General features: G+C 54.3%; 1 protein-coding gene across 2 annotated transcripts in view; it reads left to right on the forward strand.

Annotated features, from left to right (window-relative positions):
* Nucleotides 1-12,406, forward strand: part of SHB (SH2 domain containing adaptor protein B) — a 131,370-nt gene that overhangs the window by 98,709 nt on the left and 20,255 nt on the right. For both annotated transcript variants that reach the window (XM_019729169.3, XM_019729168.3), the window contains 2 exons: nt 1,000-1,171; nt 7,177-7,296. In XM_019729169.3, coding sequence (XP_019584728.1) covers nt 1,000-1,171; nt 7,177-7,296 — 292 coding nt within the window. The remainder of the gene's footprint in view (nt 1-999; nt 1,172-7,176; nt 7,297-12,406) is intronic.

A 12,406-nucleotide genomic window follows, 5' to 3' on the forward strand; every position in this document is an offset into this window, starting at 1 on the left:
CAGGTCGGCTCAGTAGCTTATGGGAAATGCCTGGTACAGTGCCCGCGTCGAGCAGACATGGTAACAGTAAGTATAACAACACTGATTGAGCACAGATGACATGCTGGGCACTGTGCCACGGCTTCTGTTTATCACCTGGTTGAATCCTCACAACATCCCCACGAGATAGGTGTAGTCATTGTCCCTACTTTTCAGAGGAAGAAACTGAGGCCCAGGGAGACTTGCAAGGTAGACTAGCCTGTCTCCTGGACCCCTCCTGGCAGCTGTAGTTTCAGCTCAGTGTTTTCTGCTCTTTGTGGAGTATCTCCAGGGACCTGCCCTAAAGAGGGATCCTCCCCGAGCCAGCGGAGGTGAGGTGAACATTGCTCCCGCTGGCCCAAGACACGACAGAAGTACATGAGAGGGCCCATTCCCCTGCTGTGTGTGCACTGTAGTCTCACCTGGGGGCTGGTGCAGGGCAGGGCTGGGTACGTGGGCCCCACGCGGGGGCGCTGAGTGAAGGGGAACAGAATTGGGTACCACATGACCCCAGCTGGAGTTCTGGAGGGTTGTCCCGGAGAAGGGGGACCGATGTGGCCAGTACGACCCCAGGTGGGAGGAGAGGAGCCCTAATTAGAGGCAGGTTTTGGGCACAAAATGAGGAACAACTTTTTCCCCTGAGAACTGTCCAGAGGACTGAGTTCCCCTGGGCAGTGTGCCATGTGCCCCTTACTGGGTTGCAGAGGGCTTCCTTTGGGAATGTTGCTGAGCTCAGTGGCCTCTGGAGACTCATCCAGCCCCTCTGGCTTTGACAGCACCTGCGTGCCCTGTCTGAGGAAGCCCACATCTTTTGAGCCATGTTTGTTCATTGCTTGGAATGCTTCCTCTTGTGAATGATAAAACCCCAACGAGAACAGTTGACTATTACCCCACGGTGTGCCACCCAGTAACTCCTCAGGCTGAGCTCCAGGTAACCATTCTCTCTCTCTCTCTCCCCTTCCCCCCCCCGCCCCCCCACAGCCCAGTTTAACGGCAACGAGAAACGACAGTCATCTCCCTCACCTTCCCGGGACCGGCGGCGACAGCTTCGAGCTCCTGGAGGGGGCTTCAAGCCCATCAAACACGGGAGCCCCGAGTTCTGTGGGATCCTGGGAGAAAGAGTGGATCCTGCTGTCCCCCTGGAGAAGCAAATGTGAGTTCTAAGGGGGCAAAGCCCAACCTCGGCTCCCAGTTCATGCAGTCATTGCTCTTTCCTTTCCTTTCTTTATCTTGTTTCAAAAATTCGCAGACTGAGAGAAAGTTAGAGCTACAGGGATCTTTTAGTCTGCACTCCCACCCCGCCCCTGTATGCAGAGGGGCAGGTGGAGGCTCACAGAAGGTCAAGGCCACCGTCAGGTGAGTAGCAGAACAGGCCTAGAACGCACGTCTCCTTATTCCTAGCCTGGTGCTTTCTCCATCCGCACTGTGTCTCCGCCCTTACTGTTGACGACTAGTAGAAAGGCCTGCAAAATCGTCTACACAGTTCACCCCTCCCTTACATCCCAGTTTCTAGTTTCATCATGCAGACTGAATCCTGTCCCCTAATTGTAAATGAGGTTTATTTGCTAGCCCGTGACTTTTTTGCCCCACTTCTGCTTAGTATGAGTTGGGCAAGGCCTTGACACTCTTGGTTTGGGTTTTCTCAGCTCCTTTCCCTTCCCGCTCCTCCCCAACACTGCGGGTCGCCCGTTTCTCCCCCTCCCCTTGATGTGGTGATCATCTCCCTTCTCTGCCAGGCTCTCAATGTGTGCAGGTCCCTGCTCTGCTCTAAAACCTTCAGCGGCTCCCCATCACCTCCGGGATAAAGTCCCATCTCCCAGGCCTGCCACGTGTTCTGTGAATTGCCCCCAGACTGCTTTTTCAGTTTCTCACCATTCCACATACCTAGACTAGACGGAGCTTCTCCAGGAACTTGATAACGCAGGCCCTGGATCTCGTGCTGGTACCTTCAGATATATCATCCTCTTACTAAGCAAATGTGCAATAAGTGGGATTATCATCCCCATTGCACAGATGAGAAAATTGGGGCTCCAAGAGATGCAGAGCTTTGGCTAGGATCTCAGGGCTCCCAGTGCAGAGGTGAGATTTGGACTTCAGCCCCGTGACTCTCCCCTCACTTCCCTCTCCTCAAACACACCCTTTTCCCCCACCCTTAGCACACGCCTGGCACAGAGCAGGCCGTCTGTCAGCCAACGGATTAGCTGACACCAAGCTGGTTCCTTGTGAGACTGTCTTGTGTGGGTCACGTACTATTATCAGTCTCCACCCTGGGGGATGCTGGTCTCAGCACAGCTGGCAGTGCATCCCTCGCAGGAAATGCTCGCCCGGTGAGCAGGATGCAGGGTTTTCCGATGATGTCATGTGCTCGTGTGCCCATTTTAAGCATGTGCTGTCAGCTCTGGAGGCTGTGGCCTCCTCTGTGCCTGCCTGCCGCCTGCTGTGCTGAGCACATGGGTGGGGGCAACGCTCCCAGTGGGCGTTGTGTTCATCATTTCTCACAGCCACGCAGATTGGGTGGCAGGTTTTGCTTATTCTGTCTGATCAAACTGCACTTTTTAATCAACAAACAAAATGTGATCCAGAGATGCCAGGAGCTGTTCAGAATGCATCCTTAGTTCTGCCTGGGGTCAGCGGCCCAGCCTATCCTCTTCCCACCCCCTGGCAGAGCTTTTGTCTGGCTGGGGCCCCTAGAGGACAGTTCTGCTCGGTTTCCTTTCCCGTTCCCACCCAACAAGGCCCTCCGCCAAGCCCAGAGTCATGACTGGCTTTCCCTCCCCCCATCTTCTCGTCTTCCCAGGATTACTCTGGCCTGCCGAGGCCCTGACTCATCACTGAGAGGGGTGTTTAGGTAAAATCCCACTTCCAGCAGAGCCTGGTGACCCAGACGGGAGGATCACCAAACCTCCCCCCTGGCTGATGAAGCGGCAGAGTGTAGGAGGCACCTCTAAGACCAGCCTCTCCTCCATCCTAGCACAGGGCCGAGGGGAGGACTAACACACAGGTTACTGAGGATGGGAAGCCCAGTCCCACATCTGCCTGGGCACCCTTACCGCCTGCTTTCCCTCCTGCTGCTCGGGTACTCAGGGGACCCCCCCACAGCCTCCTGAGGCAGCCCATGGCCCCTCTATCCTGCATCATGATTACTACCAGCATATAAACATGGTTTAGTCACAAGGTTCTTAAAAGTAAATAAATAATTTTGACCGACATCCCTCTCTAGCTCCTGCCCCCTGCTGGGAACATAAGCTCCATGGGGTTGGGAACTTGTCTGTCACCGCTGTGACTGCAGTGCCTAGAATGGTGCCTGGTACATAATAGATGCTCAATAAATAGTGTCCAATGATGGGCAAAGTTTCTACAGAGCTGTCAGCACTTTCCCTCCCGTCACCTCCCGTTCTTCCTCACGCACCGCAGTCTGCTTCTCTTTTTCTGCCCAGGTCCCTGGGTGACCTCCTCTGGCCTCCATGGCGGTAGCATAGACAGCTCCCTCCTTCACAGACACTCTGCTTCGGGTTTTCCTTCTGCCTCCCTACTGCTGGCTCCTCCCCTCAGCTTGCCCTGAAGGTTGGACTGTCGGGGCTCAGTTTCCAGCCCAGTGCTCTTTCTGGGGAGTCTCTTCAAGATTTAACAGTACACATCCCCAGCCCACACCTCGCCCAACTCTCGACTCCTACTTGCAGCTGCCTTCTGGGCACCTCCACTTGGCTGACGAGTGGGCATCTCATATTGAACATGTTCAGAACTGGGCTCCTGATCTCCCCCTCAACACTCGCTCTTCCCCCAGCTTTTCCACCTCCATAAAGGGCATCACATCTACATAGCTGCTCAGGCCACAAACCTGGAGTCTTCGCGAGTCCTTTTTTTTTGGGGGGGGGGGGGCTTTCACCAGCATCTAATGCATTACTATTAAGTTTTGCCAGTTCTCCATCCAAAATACAGCCCAGATCCATCCATGCCTCTCATCTCCGCAGCCACTTCCCATCTGGACCCCTGTGGAAGCCTCCTGAATTGCGTCCTACTTCACTTCCCCTCTTCAGGGCAGCCTGGTCGACCTTATGTAAGATCATCCAGAGCAAGTAACAGCTCTGTTTAAAACTCTCATTACCCTCCACTATGCTCAGAATGAAATCGGACTTCTTCCCTTGGCCCACAAGGCCTCAGGGAGCTGGGCCCCACCTCCCACTCCACCCGCATCCAGTACCACTCCCCAGGTCACAGTGCCAGGCTGTCCTTGCTGCCTTTGTGCTCTGTGAACGGCCTGAGCTCATTCCTACGTCAGGGCCTTTGCACTTGCTGGTTCCTCTGACCTGAAAGGCTCCTTCTCACAATGTAGAATCTCAGGTCAAATGTTATCATCTCGGGCCTCCTTCATTCTGAAGTAGGCACCTCCCCCGCCCATCAATGCCTTATCACAAACCTACTAGTATTCCTACCGACCAGCACTTAATCACTATCTGAAATCATTTCCTGAATCTGTTGACTCTCTATCTCCTTGTATCAGCCCTGTGAGATCAAGGATGGAGTAAGCGGTGAGTAAATATTGGAGGAGCTGAGGGGCATTGGATGGGCTTGAGGGCGATGGTTCAGTCTTAATCCCCATGGTTCTGGCCTGACGGGCCAGCTCCGCAAAGCCCAGGATCCCCAACATGGCCTCCTGCCTGGATTCTCTTTTCAGTCTCTCTTCAGGGTTGTTTTCTGGGAAATTTCACCTGTATCACACCCCCAGTGAGCCTGCTTGGGCCCAGCAATTAGCACCCCGCTCCCACAGGACCACCCAGGACCACTGTGTCTCCTGGTGGCCAGTCGCCTGCTGGCAGGCTGGCCAGTGCCCTCCCCACTTCTCCCCACCCTGGTGTCCTCTCCCAAACTCTGCCTGGGTCCCCTTTGATCTCAACCTGAGTCCCCCCTTTCTCTTCACATGGAGCCGCTGGAGCAGCCCAGGAAACACCAGCAGCTTGTCCTGTCCTCCCCACAGGGACGGCCCTTGACGGGCTCCAGGACTCCCTGGGAGGCCCGGCTCCACCTGCCTCTCAGAGCCCGCTTGCTCCTGTGCTCAGGCAGGGCGAACGGCAGGCAGCAGTCCCCTGAAGACCACTTCCAGGCCTTTCCCTGAGGACAGCTCTGCTTCAAATGTCTGGCACTCGTTTTCCTAATAAAACAATGTTTTTGTCAGGTCACTGGGGGTGAAATTTCCCAGAAAACAACCCTGCCAGTCCTGTTAACTCATGTTTCTAAAGTTAGACAAGCTCCATCCTTGTCTAACTATTTTCCCAATTAGTCAGGTATCCTTTCGAAAGCATGCCTGGGGCCTTCACATCTCTAGAAAGGTTTTAATTACGGCAGCCTGTGCGGTCCCCAACTTCACGTTCCTCTGCATTTCTGCCTGAGTTTTGAAAGGACGGCAAGTCTTTGGTCTGCACACTTCCCTACCTTTTCCTCTTGGGGAGTCTCCCCCCCCAGATGTCCAGCCCAGGCCTGGTCTGTGAGTGACTCAGTGACTCAGTCACATGCTCATTGGACAGGGACACTCACATCTACTCTCCAGTCTGTGCTTTCCTAAAGCTGGTTGGGTTGGTTTCTTTTAGTTTGCAATTACATCATCACCCCTGCTGCTAACTGTTCATAACTCTGCCTTGTGAATGGCAGAAGGTGCAAGGTAAAGGTAGTGGGACATGTTTCTCTAAGCAGAATGTCAGTCACTGAACTCTCAGGTGCTGTTGCAGGGCGCTGCTGGCGAGGTCCAGGAGGCAGCATCCTCACTCACACCTGGGAATTAAAATGCAGCCTCAGGGGCGGGCAGCAGCCTAAAATAATGGTAGCTGCAGAAGTTACCCACGGCCATCTGCAAGTTCAGCCTCTTCTGCTGATGCTCATAGCTGCCAATCATTGACAGTCACCCCACCCCAGGCTCTACATAAGCCCTTTTATGTACCATCCCATTTAATATTTAATCCCCGAAATGGGGGTAGAGTGATCGCAACTTGACAGAGAACCAAGGCTCGAGCCAGGTTAAGCCGCTTGCCCCAGACCACCTGGCTGGACAGTGGCCAAGCCATAAGTGCCTCTGTGGCTGAAGTGTGACCTAGCCTCGCCATTTGTCACCTCTGGTCCTTTTCTTGGCCGCATCTCTTGCTACCTTCCCACTGTCCCTGCCCCTCAGACTGCAATGTAAACAGGAATGCGTTCTGAGTGTACCCGCTGACTGGTGTCTTAGGCTCGCCACTCTTCCACCGAATTTTTACCTTCAGCTTTTTTAATCACTGTTCCCCTTGTGTCCTATAGTCGGGGGCTTTATGCCGTCTGCCTCTGCACCCCTCCCTCTCTTCTGATTCTGCCACTCACCCCGTGGGGTCTGGAAGCAGCCAGGATTCCTAGGACCAGTCAGTGCCATTCACTCAGCAGGAGCCTTGGGGTGGCCACCCTCCTGAGTGATGAACACTGCCCACTTGTCCCCCAGATGTCACAGAGTCAGCATGTGTCCCTCCTGTCAGCAACCCCTGGTGGCTTCAATGTCACTCACAGAAAGCCTGAGTCCTCAAGTCACACACACACACACACACACACACACACACACACACACTCTCTCTCTCTCTCTCACGAGGCCCCACGGCCCCGCCCTGCCTCCCTGTTACCCCTCCCCCTCGCCAGCCTCCATGGCCACGCTCTTCTTTCGAAAAACACCGCTCTTCTTTCGAAAAACACCGCAGGCGCTCTTGCCTCAGGCATCTGCCTCCGCCACCCGTCCCTTTGGCAGAATGCTTTTTTCCAGCTGCTGTCCTTGGTGGCACCCTCCCTCACCTCCTTCAGGTTCATGCTAAAATGTCACTCTTCTCCGGAAGGCTTCTCTGGCCACTGCTTAAAATAGCGGTCCTTCCCCCGAGCTGCAAACCACATGGCCCTGCTTCGTTTCTTGCGTAGCACCTCCCTGAGAATGTCAGGCCGCGTGAGGGAGGAGACTGCAGGTTTCTCCACTGTTCTCTCCCCACAGTCTGTCAGGCACCAGGCACTCGGTAAATAGCTATTAAATGACTGAACGCACACGCGCCTGCCCTGTAACGAGGAGGCCCCGGACGTGACAGCCGCCCACTGAGGAACAGACTTCAGGGTGTTAGCTGTGGGGTCCTGTCCCCAAGTCCTGACCTTCTCCCTTCTCCCCAGATGGTACCACGGAGCCATCACCAGAGGAGATGCCGAGAACCTGCTGCGACTCTGCAAGGAGTGTAGCTACCTTGTGCGGAATAGCCAGACCAGCAAGCACGACTACTCCCTGTCCCTGAAGTGAGTACAGCCTGGTCACCCCACACCCTGCTCGGCAGGCTGAAGGGTAGCGCGGCGGGCTCTCGTGTCTGTGGCAGAAAGGCCTGCCGGCGTCCCCCTGGGAAACTTGCCAGCACGAGTTATTTCAAGCCTTGATTTTTCAATTTGATCTTATTCTCCGGGGATACAGAGGAGTCTTTATGTTCTGTTTCTGTCTCCCCAGAAGTGGAGGGGCCTCTTCCTAGGATTTATATTAAATAACCAAGAATAGCTTTCACATCTGCTGTGAGCCAGGGGCTACATGAAGCTCTTAGCATCCCCCTCTCATACCTCATCCCTCTCTCAAACCTCATAACAGTCCTTTGATGAGAATCATATTGTCCCAATTTTGCAGTTGAGGAAACTGAGACACAGAGCAGTGACATGACTGGCCTCGGGTGAAGGGCCAGACACAAGACCAGCTGTTTGACTCTCCAGTGTGCCCCACTGCCACTGTGAGAATGACCTTTCCTTACATTCTAGGTTGCTGTTTGGGCAGTCTGATTTTTGGGTGTGTCACGAAGGTTGTGCGGAACCCTGGGAAGAGCCAGGAAGAATCCTGCTAGTGGCAGCAGCTATAGCTGCTTTGTAAACTGTCAGGTCTTTCTGATGCAGGAAGCATTGCTGGTGGAATATGCAGCCCCGAAATAAGATGCAGGTTTTTTGATTGAATGCTTCATTAGTCAGTGCTGTCACTGGATGGGACCCAACACGTTGTTTAAAATCCATTTTACAGATAGGAAAAATGAGGCCCTGAGAGAGGTGGGATTTCCCAAGGACACATAGAGAGTTCGTGACAGAATTGGGGTATAAGAACCCAGGCCCTTCGGCCCGCACAGAAGGCCAGGAACAATGAAGCCTCTCTGCTTCCTCTCTGATCTCTTCACCATTATTAGAGGCCATGCGATGGGAGAGGCCCTGCTAGGATGCTATTGTCAGAATAACCTTGTGCCGGCCAGCCATGTAGACAGTACCAGGGCAGCCAAGGAAGGAGACATTGGCCTATACTCTCTGCTTAGGACCGACCCCACCTGGTTGGCTGGGCTCTGCCCTGGGAAGGACAGTGACAAACGGCAGAGCAGTTAGGGCAGGAAACAGAGGCACTAGAAGTCCACCTGGAGGAGGCAGGATGTGTAGAAACATAGTGGGAACCACAAATCTTTCAAGGACTATCAGGGCAGAAGGCACAGACATGGTTGGGGATCTCAGGGGATTTATGGGCAGGAGATTCTAGCTCAGTGAGAAGAAAAGTGTTCTAACAGAACAGATAAGAATCAGACTGATCTAAAGCTGCCTCAAGAGGTAGTGAGTGTCTCATCACTGAGGGTGTGCAGCCAGGGTCTGGACGACCACCTTGCCAGGCAGGACGTGGAGGGGATTTCTAACCAGCTGTGGGGGCACACAGAACAACTGGTACCTGTATACTTCATCAGACCCGGCGGCTTAAAGAATCAGGTTGGTGATCGCAGCTGAGGAAAACTGAATGTGCTAAACCACCACTGAGCTGGGAGGCAGCCAAAGCCCGAGAGAAGGCCCTCACTGAATCGAGGAGAGGGCAGTGGTGGGGGACAGGTGCACACCGCTGGCCATGCTGACGGGCCGGGGGTCCTCAACTTTCTACTGCTCCATGCAGCCCCTTTCCCTCCCTCGCCGTTGTGGTAACCTAGCAACCCAGGTGCCCATGAGCAATGCTTCCAGAGCTCCACCTTCCCGCCTCATTGCACTCCTCTGGGATGGGAGAGATGAAGGAAGCCAGTGACATCAGAGGTGGGACTCTCCAGTCATCACCCTTCCCTGCCAACCCAAGCAGCCTGCCCATTCCCTGGGCTTGCTCAGCATAGCAACCATCACATCGGGAGCCTGAGTTCTTCAGGGACTCTCCTTCCTCCAGGAATCCTGTTGTTTGGGGCCTGGCCGCAGGGATCTTCCTGAAAAGTCTGACTAAATGCACTAATGAGGAGGGGATGGTGTGCCCATGCCCAGCCTGGCCATCCTTCCACGAGGGCCAAAGCCCATCGAGCTTCCTGTTTCTTCACTGAGGAAGTGCTGAGCCCCTGGACACTGGGGCCCCGTGGTGACCCCAACTCAGCCCTGCCTGCTAGGGAACAACAGCCTCCTGAGTACCCAGGATGTGTCAGGGCGGAGGTGTAATCACAGGAGGGAGGACATAAAGGAATCTTGAGCCAGTTGCACAAGGAATCATACCCACAAAACCTGCAGAATCCATTCCTCAATCTCCTGGGCAGTGGCCTGCGGTGATGCAAACAGGCCCAATGCCACCTCACAGATGGGTCTCTAGAAGAGTGTTTCCATCAGCTCCAAGAGTATAATTCCCTTTTCATCCCTGGTGTCCTGGGAGGAAGCTGAGGGCCCTGCCCAGTGGCCTGTGCCAGGATCTGGGGATAAGAATACTCTGCTATCAGGCCCAGTTTGGATGACTGGTCTCTACCCACAGACCCTGGAGGAGGGTTTAGTTTTGAATGTTTGTCTAGAACCATTAGAACTCAAAGGCCAGAGGGGTGGTCTCACCTGGTCAAGCTTTCCCTTTAGGGAGCCCACAATTGGGGAAGTGGGCTGGGCTGTCTTGTGGCTGGGTGTGGCAGCTGGCCAAGGAGAGATGGGGCTGGCTTCCCAAAGCAGCCCCAGTTCCTGATGACCAGTCTGGCTGCCAGCCAGGGAGTGACACCTGGCGTTAATCACCTCACCATCAGTGGAACTGGGACTGAACATCCCAGCTGCTTGGGGCAAGTGCCAGCTTTGCCAGCCACCACGTGAGGTCTGAGGTCCCAGATGCACGAGGCCTGCCTGGCGGGGGCTGGGTGGGCCGTGGCATTCCCTATGCACGCTGTTGTCGGGAACGTGGTACAAATTGACTCTGGAATTCCAGCTATGTTTTCCTGTAAACCTTGGGTTCTGCTTGCGAGGGTATTCTCGGGTAGAGAAAGGACTTGGGGGAGTCTGGCCTTAGAGGACTAGGCCCTCCACCCTTTCCGTCCTCTCGGCAAATAGTTACGCGAGCCTTCGTACCAGGCTCTGGGCAGGGCAGCAGAGAAAGAGCCGAGGTGAGAACAGCCCAACCCAGACTGTGAAGCTCACAGTCTGGCTCATTCGGCCTTGACCTTGTGGCACAGATGGTCTGGAGAAGCTGCAGGAAGGAGGTGCACGTAAGCTTTAAGAGAGGGTAGGTGTTCCCCAGGCAGGGACAGCTGGTGGGATCCCAGGTGGAAGGGACGCCCAGGCAAAGTCCTGTAGGTGCAGCAAAGCTTTGCCAGGGCTTGTGCTTCAGAGGGGCCGAGACCCACTTCTTAGTGATGGGTTCCCTGAAGTACAGGCACTGGCCCTGTGCTTAAACCCACTTTACCTGATCTACCTCCCTGTATGTGCACAGCACTTTACAGTTTAGAGGGCCTGTGCTTTTGCTCTAGGATGGCCTCTGGGTGGCAAGGGCAGAGATCATCTTCTTCATCTTCGGGTAGAGGCAGCTGAATGACCTGCCAAGGTTGGCATGGAGGCAACAGACTTGCAGTGTTTTCCCACCCCGTCCCAAGCACTCCTTACACCGGGTCAGAAGGTCCTCAGGTGTCAAACCTGGAAGTGACCTGAGTGGCCCACCGAGTCCAATCCCTTTGCTTCATGGGTGGGAAGACTGAGACCCAGAGGAGATTCATGATTGACCTAAGGCTCCCCAGCTGGCAGGTGACCACACTGACAGTAGAGATGGTGACTGGTTCCCACTGTGAGGACCAGACAGACAGGTCTCTGCACAGGCTGAGCTGCCCCTCCCTCTGCCCTTCCACCCGAAGGTCACACCTATCACCATCCAAGATGGCATCTGCACTCCACCCATTGCCTCTCAGAGCCCCTCCATGGCAGACTCCCCCCCACTGTGAAGCAGTCTTATGGAGATCGAGCCTAATTGCTTTCTAACTCTGCCCTTCTCCCCTCCTCCCTGCAGAACTCTCCCTCTTCCCCATCTGCAGCCTGATTTGACAGGGTGGCAGGCCCTTAGATGCCCTCTTGGCTGCCAGCAGACATGTTGGCCCTGGCACCAACCACTGACCCCTGGGTACACTCACTTCAGCCTCAAGGAAGCAAAGGGTTTAGAAATTGGCACAAAAACATCACACTCTCATATAGTTTCCTGTCTGGAAAGGCAGTCAGTGGGGAAAAGAGATGAAAAGTCTTGAAAAATCTCATTAAAAGAGTTCTTCAGGCGCTTTGGACTATGAATGACTCTTTGCGAGTTCTAGTTCCATGAGTTTTTCCAAAGGAATCTGGACAAGATGAGGGAAACAGGACTCAAAGACTGGAGGGCTTGCAGCTGGGGGGCAGGGAAGCGGGGTGAACACCAGGTGCTCATATGCCAGGTGGCCTCTGCCTTCATTGGGCTCATCCCTGGGAGGACAGAGTGGCACTTCTGAGCCTCAGCAAGGATGCCACTGCTCCTATGACAAGGGCCCAGCCCCAGCCCTCTTTAGGCAGTGAGTGTCCCAACCTCAGTTGGCGGAAACGACCCCAAGGAGCCTTCACAACGGGGCCTTCAGCTTTCGAATCCCAGAAGGCAAAGTCCATAGCCTCCTTGCAAACATGGCCCAGATTCTGACCTCTGGAGATGCTTCTGGGGGTCTGGCCTGTTTCCATGAGGCTACAACTCAGGCTTGTCCATTCAGGAACCTTCCTCAGCCCCCATGAACTCTGCCTCATTTGGTGTCAGTTACTTACTAGGCTCCAGTCCTCCAGGACTTCATAGCTGGAGAGGAGGGAAGATATTTATACCTGTAACTTACATTCTGACAGTCCCCAGCTTAACAGTGGTGCAAAAGCGATACACATTCAGTAGAAACCATACTTCAGATTTTAAATTTTGATCTTTTCTCAGGCTGGCAGTATTGATACGATACTCTCATGGTGCCGGGCAATGGCAGTGAGCCACAGTTGCCACCTATCGGGCCCTCGATCACGAGGGTAAGGAGCTGATACTCTGCAGTGTAGTATTAAATGAATTTTCAACTTACGATGGGTTTATCAGGACATAACCTGATCGTAAGTCGAAGAGCGATGTGTTTAGAGCTATCCAAGGCACAAAGTGCTC

Source organism: Rhinolophus sinicus, chromosome 16, assembly GCF_057876585.1.
Source record: "Rhinolophus sinicus isolate RSI-liver-muscle chromosome 16, RSI-T2T, whole genome shotgun sequence".
In the NCBI taxonomy this organism is placed as follows: domain Eukaryota; kingdom Metazoa; phylum Chordata; class Mammalia; order Chiroptera; family Rhinolophidae; genus Rhinolophus; species Rhinolophus sinicus.